The sequence below is a fragment of the Oncorhynchus mykiss genome, chromosome 8, assembly GCF_057628025.1.
Source record: "Oncorhynchus mykiss isolate SJ-2025 chromosome 8, ASM5762802v1, whole genome shotgun sequence".
Classification (NCBI taxonomy): domain Eukaryota; kingdom Metazoa; phylum Chordata; class Actinopteri; order Salmoniformes; family Salmonidae; genus Oncorhynchus; species Oncorhynchus mykiss.
Genome location: NC_143029.1, coordinates 75,519,885 through 75,534,173, shown reverse-complemented (window position 1 = coordinate 75,534,173; position 14,289 = coordinate 75,519,885). Strand labels below are relative to the sequence as shown.

The window sequence follows — 14,289 nt, the reverse complement described above, 5'->3', positions numbered from 1 at the left end:
ATCAGGGTTTGGGTCAATTGCGTTTTGATTCAGTATAGTCAGTAAATCAACTGTAATTCCAATTTAAATTGTGTGTGTAGGATGGTGCAGCAGTTCTCCGTGGACTTTGAGAAGCGCATCGAGGGCTCTGGGGACCAGGTGGATACTGTAGAGCTCTCTGGTGGAGCCAAGATCAACCGTATCTTCCACGAGAGATTCCCTTTCGAACTGGTCAAGGTTAGATAGCTGGCGGATGCATATCTTGTTTCCTGGGGTGCTAGGCTGAAAAACAGTCTCTCAATCTCAATCTCTCTTTCTCTCTCTTTCTCTCTCTCTCAGATGGAATGTGATGACAAGGAGATGCGGCGGGAGATCAGCTACGCCATCAAGAACATTCACGGTATCAGGTGGGTGTTTATTTTATATTATTACTGTTTACCACTCTCATACCACCTCCACCTCTCACTCTCAAATCAAATCAAAGTTTATTTGTCACGTGCGCCGAATACAACGGGTGTAGACATTACAGTGAAATGCTTACTTACTGGCTCTAACCAATAGTGCAAAAAAAGGTATCAGGTGAACAATAGGTAAGTAAAGAAATAAAAACAACAGTAAAAAACCTGTGAAAAATAACAGTAGCGAGACTATAAAAGTAGCGAGGCTATAAAAGTAGCGAGGCTACATACAGACACCACCCAGATCGAGGGAGATTATCAGTGGTCTTGTATGTCTTACATTTCCTAATAATTGCTCCCACAGTTGATTTCTTCAAACCAAGCTGCTTACCTATTGCAGATGCAGTCTTCCCAGCCTGGTGCAGGTCTACAATTTTGTTTCTGGTGTCCTTTGACAGCTCTTTGGTCTTGGCCATAGTGGAGTTTGGAGTGTGACTGTTTGAGGTTGTGGACAGGTGTCTTTTATACTGATAACAAGTTCAAACAGGTGCCATTAATACAGGTAACGAGTGGAGGACAGAGGTGCCTCTTAAAGAAGAAGTTACAGGTCTGTGAGAGCCAGAAATCTTGCTTGTTTGTAGGTGACCAAATACTTATTCTCCACCATAATTTGCAAATAAATTCATTAACAATCCTACAATGTGATTTTCTGGATTTTCTTTTCTCATTTTGTCTGTCACAGTTGAAGTGTACCTATGATGAAAATGACAGGCCTCTCTCATCTTTTTAAGTGGGAGAACTTGCACAATTGGTGGCTGACTAAATACTTTTGTACTTTTTTAACTGTATAGTTAAAGTGACTATGCATAGAAGGTAAACAGAGAGTAGCAGCAGCGTAAAAGAGGGGCTGGGGGGGGGGGTGGCGGGACACAATGCATATAGTCCGGGTAGCCATTTCATCAACTGTTCAGGAGTCTTATGGCTTGGGGGTAAAAACTGTTGAGAAGCCTTTTTGTCCTAGACTTGGCACACCGTTACCGCTTGCCATGTGGTAGTAGAGAGAACAGTCTATGACTGGGGTGGCTGGGGTCTTTGACAATTTTTAGGGCCTTCCTCTGACACTGCCTGGTGTAGAGGTCCTGGATGGCAGGCAGCTTGGCCCCAGTGATGTTCTGGGCCGTACGCACTACCCTCTATGGTGCCTTGCAGTCGGAGGCCGGGCAATTGCCATACCGGGCAGTGATGCAACCAGTCAGGATGCTCTCGATGTTGCAGCTGTTGAACCTTTTGAGGATCTCAGGACCCATGCCAAGTCTTTTTAGTTTCCAGACCTCTCCCTCTCTTGTAGGCTTTGTCGTGCCCTCTTCACGACTGTCTTGGTGTGTTTGGACCATTCCAGTTTGTTGGTGATGTGGACACCAAGGAACTTTAAGCTCTCAACCTGCTCCACTACAGCCCCGTCGATGAGAATGGGGGCGTGCTCAGTCCTCCTTTTCATGTAGTCGACAATCATCTCCATAGTCTTGGTTACTTTGAGGGATAGGTTGTTATTCTGGCACCACCCGGCCAGGTCTCTGACCTCCTCCCTATAGGCTGTCTCGTCGTTGTCGGTGATCAGGCATACCACTGTTGTATCATCAGCAAACTTTATGATGGTATTGGAGTCGTGCCTTGCCATGCAGTCGTGGGTGAATAGGGAGTACAGGAGGGGACTGAGCACGCACACCTGGGGGGCTCCAGTGTTCAGGATCAGCGTGGCAGATGTGTTGCTACCTACTCTCACCACCTGGGGGCGGTCTGTCAGGGAGTCCAGGATCCAGTTGCAGAGGGAGGTGTTTTGTCCCAGGATCCTTAGCTTGGCTTAGCTCCTATCCTCTTTTTCTTCCCACACACATTTGCTTTATTGACTGTTTTATTTTCTCTCTCTTTTCTCTCTCTCTCTCTCTCTCTCTCTTTCTCTCTCTTTCTGTTTCTCTCTCTCTCTCTGTGCGCTGCAGGACTGGCCTGTTTACTCCAGACATGGCATTTGAGGCCATCGTGAAGAAGCAGATAGTGAAGATCAAGGAGCCGTGTATCAAGTGTGTGGACATGGTCATTCAGGAGCTGATCAACACCGTGCGCCAGTGTACTAACAAGGTAACCTTTTAGTTTAGTCAATCCTCATTATGATGTACGCTGTCATTCCTTTCAAAAACATATTTTAAATTATATTATTTCCTAGGATGCACTGTAACAGGTTGCGTGGTGGGTTATCTGTGTATGTGTGTGTGTGTGTTTTCAGCTGGATTGCTTCCCCAGACTGCGTGAGGAAACCGAGAGAATTGTGACCTCACACATCAGAGACAGAGAGAGTAGGGCCAAGGACCAGGTAATACATATGTCTCTCTCTCTCTCTCTCTCTCTCTCTCTCTCTCTCTCACACACACACACACACACACACACACACACACACACACACACACACACACACACACACACACACACACACACACACACAGTACAAATTCACATGATTATAGTATAATTATTGAACCAGGGGCTGGTAATACTACACTGTAATTGCCTGCATGTATTGTTGACCATATCTTTCTGTCTCCAATTTCAGGTGTTGCTGCTGATCGATGTCCAGCTCTCATACATCAACACTAACCATGAGGACTTCATAGGCTTTGCTAAGTAAATGACTGACTAGGCCTGCCTTTAATGGCCTGCTGTTTTCATTACATAGTGGAGATGGGGGTAGGGGTGTGAGCGTTCGAAACGGATACTGAATACCTGCAGACAATACTTTAACAGACCTCTCCCTCTCTTGTCTGCTTCCCTTTCTCCTGTGCTAACCTCCTATCTCTCTCTCTGTCTCTCTGCTGTCTCTATCTGTCTCTCTCTATTTCTTTGCTGTCGCTCTGCTGTCTCTTTCTGTCTCACTGCTGTGTCTTTCTGTCTCTCTGCTGTCTCTCTGCTGTGTCTTTCTGTCTCTCTGCTGTATCTCTGCTGTGTCTTTCTGTCTCTCTGCTGTCTCTCTGCTGTGTCTTTCTGTCTCTTTGCCGTCTCTCTGCTGTGTCTTTCTGTCTCTCTGCTGTCTCTCTGCTGTGTCTTTCTGTCTCTGCTGTGTCTTTCTGTCTCTCTGCTGTCTCTCTGCTGTGTCTTTCTGTCTCTCTGCTGTCTTTCTGATGAGTCTTTCTGTCTCTCTGCTGTGTCTTTCTGTCTCTCTGCTGTCTCTCTGTCTCTCTGCTGTGTCTTTCTGTCTCTCTGCTGTGTCTTTCTGTCTCTGCTGTCTCTCTGCTGTGTCTTTCTGTCTCTCTGCTGTGTCTTTCTGTCTCTCTGCTGTCTCTGCTGTGTCTTTCTGTCTCTCTGCTGTCTCTCTGCTGCATCTCTCTGTCTTCTGCTATTTCTCACTCTCTCTTTGCTGTTTCTCTGTTGTCTCTCTCTGCCTCTCTTTGTTTCTCTGCTGTCTCTCTGCTGTCTTTCTGCTGTCTCTCTCTCTCGCTGTCTCTCCTCCATAGTGCACAGCAGAGCAGCAAGCAGAGCAGCAAGCAGAGTAATGCTGCAAGCCAGGTCAGCCAGGTGAGACATAGAGGAGGATCTGAACCACACACACACACACACACACACACACACACACACACACACACACACACACACACACACACACGCACTTGGGCAAAAGGTCAAGGGTGCCCTGGCTCACACAGTGGGGTGCATGCCATAGAGGAGGAAACAGGACCATAGAGGAGGAAACAGGACCATAGAGGAGGAAACAGGACCATAGAGGAGGAAACAGACCATAGAGGAGGAAACAGGACCATAGAGGAGGAAACAGGACCATAGAGGAGGAAACAGGACCATAGAGGAGGAAACAGGACCATAGAGGAGGAAACAGGACCATAGAGGAGGAAACAGGACCATAGAGGAGGAAACAGGCCATAGAGGACGAAACAGGCCCTAGAGGAGGAAACAGGACCATAGAGGAGGAAACAGGACCATAGAGGAGGAAACAGGACCATAGAGGAGGAAACAGGACCATAGAGGAGGAAACAGGACCATAGAGAAGGAAACAGGCCATAGAGGAGGAAACAGTTAGAAGTGAACCACTTCTATATCATCAAGGTGCCCCCATGCATTTCATCCCAAGCCCTTAGTGAGAATCTGAGCTGCCCTGTTTTGGGTGTGTGGTCTGGTTGGTGAGTATTACTTGTTGGGGTTAGGGTTGGGCTATGCCTGCTGCCTGCTTTAGCGGTAGCTAATGGGGATCCTAATAAAATAAAATAAAACATTTAAAAATACTTACTCTACTGCTCATTGAGTGTGGCTCCCTCTTGTGGCCACTTTGAGTGTGCTGCTGTTTATAGCTTTTTCCACTTCTCAAGGTATGCTGACTTGAACCCACTCAACTGCTATGGCAAATACATATGTCAAGTACTTTTAAATACTTGATCTGTGTTGATTTAGTTTGCCTGCTGTACAATGGAACCAATGGAATAGTCCCAAAAGTACAAACTCCAAGCTAAATCAACCACAACTAAAGTATTAGAATGTATTTGCCTTGATGTATTTGAGCCAGGTCTGGCAGGTTCCAGTTGTGAGGTTGTATCCAGACGTGGTACCCACGTAATGTGGTGCCCCAGGTGTTTTAACGGCCCACTTCCTTCCTGTTTCAGGCCTCCTCTCCTCCCGCCTCAGGCCTGATTGTAAGAGCAACAGTTTACATTATGACACTCCCTCATCCCTTTGACCACAGGGGGTTACCTTTCACAATCAGCCTCCCAATACAAATGGTGTTGTAAAAATCTTTGATTCGTGCAAACAACTGAACAAAATCAAGACTTTAGAAATGAACTGTTTGGGTAACCCCCTTAGTGGTTCTATGCCATCTGAGACACCTAACTTAATATTCACTCAATCCTTGGGCTTGTTGTGCCTGCTGGTTAACACACCTAACACAATGGACACTGATGTAGCACTAATGCTATAATGCTAATATTGTGTGTTTTGGGGATGTAATGAAGCACTAATAACCCAACAGCCACTTCTTAACACTGTGACACAGACCTGTGTTTGTGACTGTCACCCTAGTGCCTTGTTGTGCCAGGAGACTGTCACCGAACGGAACTCAGTCACATGTTGTGGTCTGGTTGAGTCACAAAGATACACACTGACACAATCGATTAACTTTGAGTTCTCACACAACACACTTTCTCATTGCATTTTATTATTCATACATCATATCTGTGCAAAAATTGGTTTGGTTATGTATAGTAGCCTAGCAAGCCAGGTTTGGTTATGTATAGTAGCCTAGCAAGCCAGGTTTGGTTACGTATAGTAGCCTAGCAAGCCAGGTTTGGTTACGTATAGTAGCCTAGCAAGCCAGGTTTGGTTACGTATAGTAGCCTAGCAAGCCAGGTTTGGTTATGTATAGTAGCCTAGCAAGCCAGGTTTGGTTATGTATAGTAGCCTAGCAAGCCAGGTTTGGTTACGTATAGTAGCCTAGCAAGCCAGGATTGGTTATGTATAGTAGCCTAGCAAGCCAGGTTTGGTTATGTATAGTAGCCTAGCAAGCCAGGTTTGGTTACGTATAGTAGCCTAGCAAGCCAGGTTTAGTTACATATAGTAGCCTAGCAAGCCATGTTTGGTTACGTATAGTAGCCTAGCAAGCCAGGATTGGTTAGGTATAGTAGCCTGGCAAGCCAGGTTTGGTTATGTATAGTAGCCTAGCAAGCCAGGTTTGGTTACGTATAGTAGCCTAGCAAGCCAGGTTTGGTTACGTATAGTAGCCTAGCAAGCCAGGATTGGTTATGTATAGTAGCCTAGCAAGCCAGGATTGGTTATGTATAGTAGCCTAGCAAGCCAGGTTTGGTTACGAATAGTAGCCTAGCAAGCCAGGATTGGTTATGTATAGTAGCCTAGCAAGCCAGGTTTGGTTATGTATAGTAGCCTAGCAAGCCAGGTTTGGTTACGTATAGTAGCCTAGCAAGCCAGGTTTGGTTACGTATAGTAGCCTAGCAAGCCAGGTTTGGTTACGTATAGTAGCCTAGCAAGCCAGGTTTGGTTACGTATAGTAGCCTAGCAAGCCAGGATTGGTTATGTATAGTAGCCTAGCAAGCCAGGATTGGTTATGTATAGTAGCCTAGCAAGCCAGGTTTGGTTACGAATAGTAGCCTAGCAAGCCAGGATTGGTTATGTATAGTAGCCTAGCAAGCCAGGTTTGGTTATGTATAGTAGCCTAGCAAGCCAGGTTTGGTTACGTATAGTAGCCTAGCAAGCCAGGTTTGGTTACGTATAGTAGCCTAGCAAGCCAGGATTGGTTATGTATAGTAGCCTAGCAAGCCAGGTTTGGTTACGTATAGTAGCCTAGCAAGCCAGGATTGGTTATGTATAGTAGCCTAGCAAGCCAGGTTTGGTTACATATAGTAGCCTAGAAAGCCAGGTTTAGTTACATATAGTAGCCTAGAAAGCCAGGTTTGGTTACATATAGTAGCCTAGAAAGCCAGGTTTAGTTACATATAGTAGCCTAGAAAGCCAGGTTTAGTTACGTATAGTAGCCTAGCAAGCCAGGTTTGGTTACGTATAGTAGCCTAGCAAGCCAGGATTGGTTACGTATAGTAGCCTAGCAAGCCAGGATTGGTTATGTATAGTAGCCTAGCAAGCCATGTTTGGTTACGTATAGTAGCCTAGCAAGCCAGGTTTAGTAACATATAGTAGCCTAGCAAGCCAGGTTTGGTTATGTATAGTAGCCTAGCAAGCCAGGTTTGGTTACGTATAGTAGCCTAGCAAGCCAGGATTGGTTATGTATAGTAGCCTAGCAAGCCAGGTTTGGTTATGTATAGTAGCCTAGCAAGCCAGGTTTGGTTATGTATAGTAGCCTAGCAAGCCAGGTTTGGTTACGTATAGTAGCCTAGCAAGCCAGGTTTGGTTACGTATAGTAGCCTAGCAAGCCAGGTTTGGTTATATATAGTAGCCTAGCAAGCCAGGATTGGTTATATATAGTAGCCTAGCAAGCCAGGATTGGTTATGTATAGTAGCCTAGCAAGCCAGGTTTGGTTACATATAGTAGTCTAGCAAGCCAGGTTTGACAGAATGTGTAATCAGTGGAGGATGGGTACAGTAGGTTTAGCTTCTGTGTTGACCTGACAACTGTACAGTGCCTTTAAACCTGTGAGAACACCCACCACCACTATGGCCCCATTTCTTAATCCCTGTTCTCTAACCTCTGACCTCTGCTCCCTACCCTCTCTACAGGTCATCCGTAAGGGCTGGCTAACCATCAACAACATCAGCATCATTAAAGGTGGGGCCAAGGAGTACTGGTTTGTCCTGACCGCTGAGAGCCTGTCCTGGTTTAAGGATGATGAGGTGAGTTAGTCAACCCTCTTCAGGGTGGGTTAGTACGGTAGTCAATCACAGTAAGTTTGATGCAGTTTATGGCTAGATTTCTGGTGTTGGTGGATTGGAACATAATTTCTGGTTAATGTCTGGCAGAAGGGAGGACAGGGTAAACAAATGGTAGAATATTCCAATGTCATAAGAGTCTCTTTTGTTTGATATATCTGTAGAGGACATTTTATAAATCATACCTTCTGACTACTCACTGAATCACAACTCAACGGTGGTTCCCCATTGGCTCTTCAGTGGGGTTTCCCCTCCCCTTGAGATGCAGGGTGCTCCTTGATTGACTGAATGTTGCGTTCATCATAGCTTGGTGGGCTGGTGTCTGTCTGCCTGTCTGTGCCTGCTGTACAGGTTCCAGGAAGTTCTGCACAGCAAGTGTAGACAGGCAGACACACGGCAACTCCCGGAGTCAGCCAATCCATGCACTGGTCAGCAGATGACATCCATAGGTCATAGAAAGAGAGAGCGGGAAGAGGATATAAAATATTTTTGAGTCCTGTCCAGTGAATATGGCTGTGTATTGACCACATTCTGAACATAGAGAGGATTAAACTATGTGGACTGTTTGTGACCCTATCAGCTGTCTCGCCCACTTTGTCTGTCTTTGAGTTTCCCCATCTTTTCTTTCTGTCTCTCTTTCTCTCTCTCCACCTCTCCTCTCTCACTCCATTGGGAGTTAAGGAATTTGGTTTTCTTTTGCACAATTGGAACAATCCCAAATCAAACCACTGGTCACACATACTCACACACATTATACAAACACACACATTTACACAAAAATGGTAATGTGTTGGCTTTATAAGGCATTATTTGATTATTAATAGGTATAGACATTAACTTGGTGGATCGTAGACATTCTCATGTTGCATTGACTCTCAAGCAGTTCTGACATTCAACCAAGCATTTCTTTACTTTCCTTGTGCGTTTTACTGTATATTTATTCCACACACACACACACACACACACACACACACACACACACACACACACACACACACACACGCACACACACAAACACACTTGATTAGACACACACACACTCTCTAGCTCTGCCCCACCCCCACCCCCCTCCCCCCTCCCCCGCCTCTTTCTTGGTGCAGTTGGCAGTTTCTCTGGAACAGCACACATTCTTGGCAAGTTTTTAATCCAAACATCAGCCTCCAATGATTCAGTGGGGAGAAATCCCCTATTAAATGACAATATTCTTCCCTCTCTGTTTCTGAACCCAACACCCCTTCAATATCCAAACCATCTATCAGCAATGCCAACCCACAGCCTCTGAAATACCACCCTAACAGTACAGTAAAATACCCCTTCATTATGCAAACCATCTATCAACAATACCAATCCACAGCCTCTGAAATACCACCCTAACAGTGCAGTAAAAGCATTCCCAACACCATTGCTAATCCTAGCAAGCATACTACACCCACCACTAATTCCAATCTCTATACAGTATACAACCCCAATACGGTACTTTACCCCAACAATACCACTGATTCCTATACATCCTCTCAACACCGCCATCTACTAACCCCACCAAACCACCAGGCCACTCCCCTAGCTGGTTTATTATATCATCAGTGAAGTAATATTTCTCGCTGATTTCTGCTTGCACACCCTGGGCAATCATCTTTCACACAATAGTTTGATCACAGAATGAAATGATTTACTATTATATTTAATCACTATGAGTTTGATTGTATATTTAGGCAACATAGTTACTGTAACTGCCCAACCCCAATGAAGTACTAGAAGTATGTGTTTGTATTTGAAGTAGGAGTTGATGGATGGGTTGACCACTGTTCTGTGTCTGATTCTATGGAGCCGCTGCTGCTCCTCCCTTTACTGCACCGGAGCCAATCAGGGCTGAATTCTTTGTGCAAGGGAGCCTATACATTTATATTACTGTTGTTCTGTACATTTAGCAGAAAGACTGTTTCAAAGACATTACAGCACACCTGACTATGAAAAAACAACTTTGTTATAGCATAGGCATTTTCTTCAGGAAACTGATGTTATACATGTGTTGCATAAATAAAATAAGTGTTTAAAAAAAATGCAGTTACAACAGCCACAAAGTACAAATAGGATGCCCTAGTGAGAACCGATAGCTAACACACACAGTGAAGGAGGAAGCAGAGACGAGCAGGCAGCTCTGGAAGATGCTCCATGGTGGAGTGTGGCTAATCAAACCCACTCCTTGAAAGCCAATGTTTCCCCAAAGAGAAGAGAAGTGCTTCCCTGCCCAGTCTAACCAATGTGCAGACTACTGTACACCAGTATGACAATGAACAGGTAGTCTGAACACTGGGAGGACGGAGCCGGACAGACAGACTCAGAGTGTCAGGCCATTCCATAGGCAGTAGGGCTGCACGGTTGCTGCTCTTTGCCTTCCTCCCTCATCCTCCTCCATTTTGGCATCAAGAAGTAGGGAACCCCCACCCGGTCCCCAAAATCACTGTTTTCTTTTCACCAGTCTGCGTAACCTCTTCTCCCCCTCTCTCGTTAGGTTTATTGTGTTTCTGTGTGTCGCTCCCATCGCGGTCCGTTTGGGTCATGCCGGCCAGGCAGAGTATCCAGGCTTGACGTGGCACATTCACTCAGATGACCGACCGGGACAGACTGGCTAAGCACTCTGGGAGGGGATATTACAAAAAAGAGAGAGGGAAAGAGAAAGGGAGGGAAAGAGAGTGAGGAAGAGGGAGGGACCCATGTGGCCATATATGGGTTGGAGTGACCCCTTGGGGAATACAAACTAGAGAGGTCTGCAAAGTGTATTTTTCATTTCTCATTTTCTACTCCCATTGTTTTGTCTAGTAATACCCTACCATGGCTCTGCAGCGGTCAGATCTGGGCACCTCTGTTGTTCCAGTTTTCTAAATCCTTCATTTTGTTTCTTCTTCAGGTCTCCCTCTCTTTCTTAACTTCACTCTGGAAGTTCTTCCTCTCCCTCCCTCCTTCCCTCCTCTCCTTCTCTCCTTCCCTCCTGCCCCCCTTGCCTCCTTCTCTCCCTCCCTCCTTCCCTCCTTCTCTCCTTCCCTCCTTCTCTCCCTCCTTCCCTCCTTCTCTCTGTCTCTCTGTACTGTTAAGCGGTAGCAGATGTTAAGTCAACACCAGGCTGTCATTTAATCTCTCCCCCCCTCTCTCTCCTTTTCTCACTCTCTCTCTACCTCTCCCTCTCTCTCTATCCCTTTCTCAACCTCCTTACCCGACAAATCAGGCAGGAAGTGGGCCCCTCTGGAATGGAAAGAAAAAATATTGAAGAAATAAGAGGGGGAGGGTTAATAGAGAGAAAGAGAGAAAGAGAGAGAATGTGAGTGTGAAGAATTGAGATGGCGAGGATGGAGAGATGGATGGATTGAGTGATGGAGAGATGGATGGATTGAGTGATGGAGAGATGGATGGATTGAGTTATGGAGAATTTTACATTACTTTTTACTCTCCATCTTGACTTGTTGCACCCACCTTTAAAACTGTGTCATGCTCAGTGTTATCCAGACAAGCAGCCCTCTGTTTCTTCTAATGTCCATGTTCACATACACACCGCAGAGTCCCCTGAGTCCCCTGTGTTTCTCCACATCTGTGTTTCCATAGCCAGAAGGTTTCTTCCAGCCCAGCTCCACCTCCCGTAGCAAGAAGGTTTCCTCCAGCCCAGCTCTCCCTCCCGTAGCAAGAAGGTTTCCTCCAGCCCAGCTCTCCCTCCCGTAGCAAGAAGGTTTCCTCCAGCCCAGCTCTCCCTCCCGTAGCAAGAATGTTTCCTCCAGCCCAGCTCCCTCTCCCGTAGCCAAAAGGTTTCCTCAAGCCCCAGCTCCCCCTCCCGTAGCCAGAAGGTTTCCTCCAGCCCAGCTCCACCTCCCATAGCAAGGTTTCCTCCAGCCCAGCTCCACCTCCCGTAGCAAGAAGGTTTCTTCCAGCCCAGCTCCCCCTCCCGTAGCAAGAAGGTTTCCTCCAGCACCAGCTCCCCTCCCGTAGCCAGAAGGTTTCCTCCAGCCCCAGCTCCCCCTCCCATATCCAGAAGGTTTCCTCCAGCCCAGCTCCCCCTCCCATAGCCAAAAGGTTTCCTCCAGCCCCAGCTCCCCCTCCCGTAGCCAGAAGGTTTCCTCCAGCCCAGCTCCCCCTCCCGTAGCCAAAAGGTTTCCTCAAGCCCCAGCTCCCCCTCCCGTAGCCAGAAGGTTTCCTCCAGCACCAGCTCCCTCTCCCGTAGACAAAACGTTTCCTCCAGCCCCAACTCCCCCTCCCGTAGCCAGAAGGTTTCCTCCAGCCCAGCTCCCCCTCCCATAGCCAAAAGGTTTCCTCCAGCCCCAGCTCCCCCTCCCGTATCTAGAAGGTTTCCTCCAGCCCAGCTCCCCCTCCCGTAGCCAAAAGGTTTCCTCAAGCCCCAGCTCCCCCTCCCGTAGCCAGAAGGTTTCCTCCAGCACCAGCTCCCTCTCCCGTAGACAAAACGTTTCCTCCAGCCCCAGCTCCCCCTCCCGTAGCCAGAAGGTCTCCTCCAGCACCAGCTCCCCCTCCTGTAGCCAAAAGGTTTCCTCCAGCACCAGCTCCCTCTCCCGTAGACAAAACGTTTCCTCCAGCCCCAGCTCCCCCTCCCGTAGCCAGAAGGTCTCCTCCAGCACCAGCTCCCCCTCCTGTAGCCAAAAGGTTTCCTCCAGCACCAGCTCCCCCTCCCGTAGCCAGAAGGTCTCCTCCAGCACCAGCTCCCCCTCCCGTAGCCAGAAGGTTTCCTCCAGCACCAGCTCCCCCTCCCGTAGCCAAAAGGTTTCCTCCAGCACCAGCTCCCCCTCCCGTAGCCAGAAGGTCTCCTCCAGCACCAGCTCCCTCTCCCGTAGCCAGAAGGTGTCCTCCAGCACCAGCTCCCTCTCCCGTAGCCATAAGGTTTCCTCCAGCCCCAGCTCCCTCTCCCGTAGCCAGAAGGTTTCCTCCAGCACCAGCTCCCTCTCCCGTAGCCAGAAGGTTTCCTCCAGTCCCAGCTCCCTCTCGCGTAGCCAGGTTTCCTCCAGCCCCAGCTCCCTCTCCCGTAGCCAGGTTTCCTCCAGCCCCAGCTCCACCTCCCGTAGCCAGGTTTCCTCCAGCCCCAGCCCCAGCCCCCCCCCCCCTCCCTCATCCCATAGCCAGAAGGTTTCCTCCAGCCCCAGGCCCCCCCCCCCTTCCCTCATCCCATAGCCAGAAGGTTTCCTCCAGCCCCAGGTCCCCCTCCCTTACAGATGTACCATGGAGAACGACTGTGTCTTGACCAACACACTAATGACTTCCACATGTAGGCTTTCTCTTTCTCTCTCCCTTACCCTCCCTCTCCTGCCCCGCTCTACCTCTCACTCTCATTATTCTTCCCTTTTTCCACCTCCCCTCTATCTCCCCCTCTGTGCTCCCCCACCCTCTCTCCTCTCCCCTGCTCTCCCCCTAAATTATCCCTCTCCTTACCCTTGTCTCCACATTCCCCTTCTCTCTCTTTTCCCTGGATCGTCGCCCAATTAAGCCAACCTCTTGATTAAAAATCAAACCAAAAAATATACATCATTTGACACACAGAGATCAGACAGTAATCAGAAAAGAAGTATGCATTTCCATGCTATGGTTCTTTGCATTTGCTTGTTTCTATTGTCAAACCTGATGGCCTCTTCCTTTCTGCTTGTGTTTCTCAGGAGAAGGAGAAGAAATACATGCTCCCTCTTGACAACCTGAAGGTGCGAGACGTGGAGAAAGGCTTTATGTCCAGCAAGCACGCCTTTGCCATCTTCAACACCGAGCAGAGGTCTGGAATTGTAGCGGTACACAAGGGTTATTCAGCTGTGCCCTTAGGGGAACCTTTTTGGTTCCATGTAGAACTCTGTCTGTTTTCCAGGTAGAACCCTCTGTGAAACCCATAAGGGTTCTACCTGGAACCAAAAATTGTTATTCAAAGAGTTCACCTATGCGGACAGCCGAAGAACCCTTTTAGGTTCTACTGTAGATACCACCTTTTTTTCTAAGTGTACTTTTACTTTAAATATTCCTACTTTGGTACCACTACTTCTAATAACACAAACTGTACAGGAAGACAGAAACCAATGTGGCTGGTGGGTTTCTTCTCTTCCTAGGCTTTATTTAACTAGATGGGCCTGCCACCCCCTGCCTTGACCCCTAAGGGGACCCGGAAGCAGTGTATCTAACTTCCTCCTCCCCTCCCCTTTGTTGTGGTCCGACAGGAACGTGTACAAGGACAACCGTTTCCTGGAGCTGGCCTGTGACACTCAGGATGAGGTGGACAGTTGGAGGGCTTCTCTCCTACGCGCTGGGGTCTACCCCGAAAGATCTTCCAATGTGAGTGACTGCTGCACGGGCCACCAGCGTTGGGGACAATTCCATTTCCATTCAGTCTATTCACAAAGCCAGCCGAATTGGCTGAATCTAAATGGAATTGACCTCGACCCTGGTGCCCAACACTGTGACCACTTCCTGTGGCATCACCCGATATTAGTCACTGACTCACTGTAACTCCTGTCCACCACATCTTACGTATTACCCATGACTACCCCTCACTCCCTTC

The 14,289-nt window shown here is 47.8% G+C and overlaps 1 protein-coding gene across 1 annotated transcript in view; it reads left to right on the top strand.

Moving 5' to 3' along the window:
- The window catches only part of LOC110530525 (dynamin-3), a 53,177-nt gene that overhangs the window by 20,980 nt on the left and 17,908 nt on the right, over positions 1–14,289 (top strand). Inside the window, exons 9-17 of the mRNA XM_036986181.2 lie at positions 81–216; positions 319–386; positions 2,375–2,513; positions 2,659–2,745; positions 2,983–3,053; positions 3,881–3,941; positions 7,614–7,727; positions 13,406–13,515; positions 13,949–14,063. Coding sequence (XP_036842076.1) covers positions 81–216; positions 319–386; positions 2,375–2,513; positions 2,659–2,745; positions 2,983–3,053; positions 3,881–3,941; positions 7,614–7,727; positions 13,406–13,515; positions 13,949–14,063 — 901 coding nt within the window. The remainder of the gene's footprint in view (positions 1–80; positions 217–318; positions 387–2,374; positions 2,514–2,658; positions 2,746–2,982; positions 3,054–3,880; positions 3,942–7,613; positions 7,728–13,405; positions 13,516–13,948; positions 14,064–14,289) is intronic.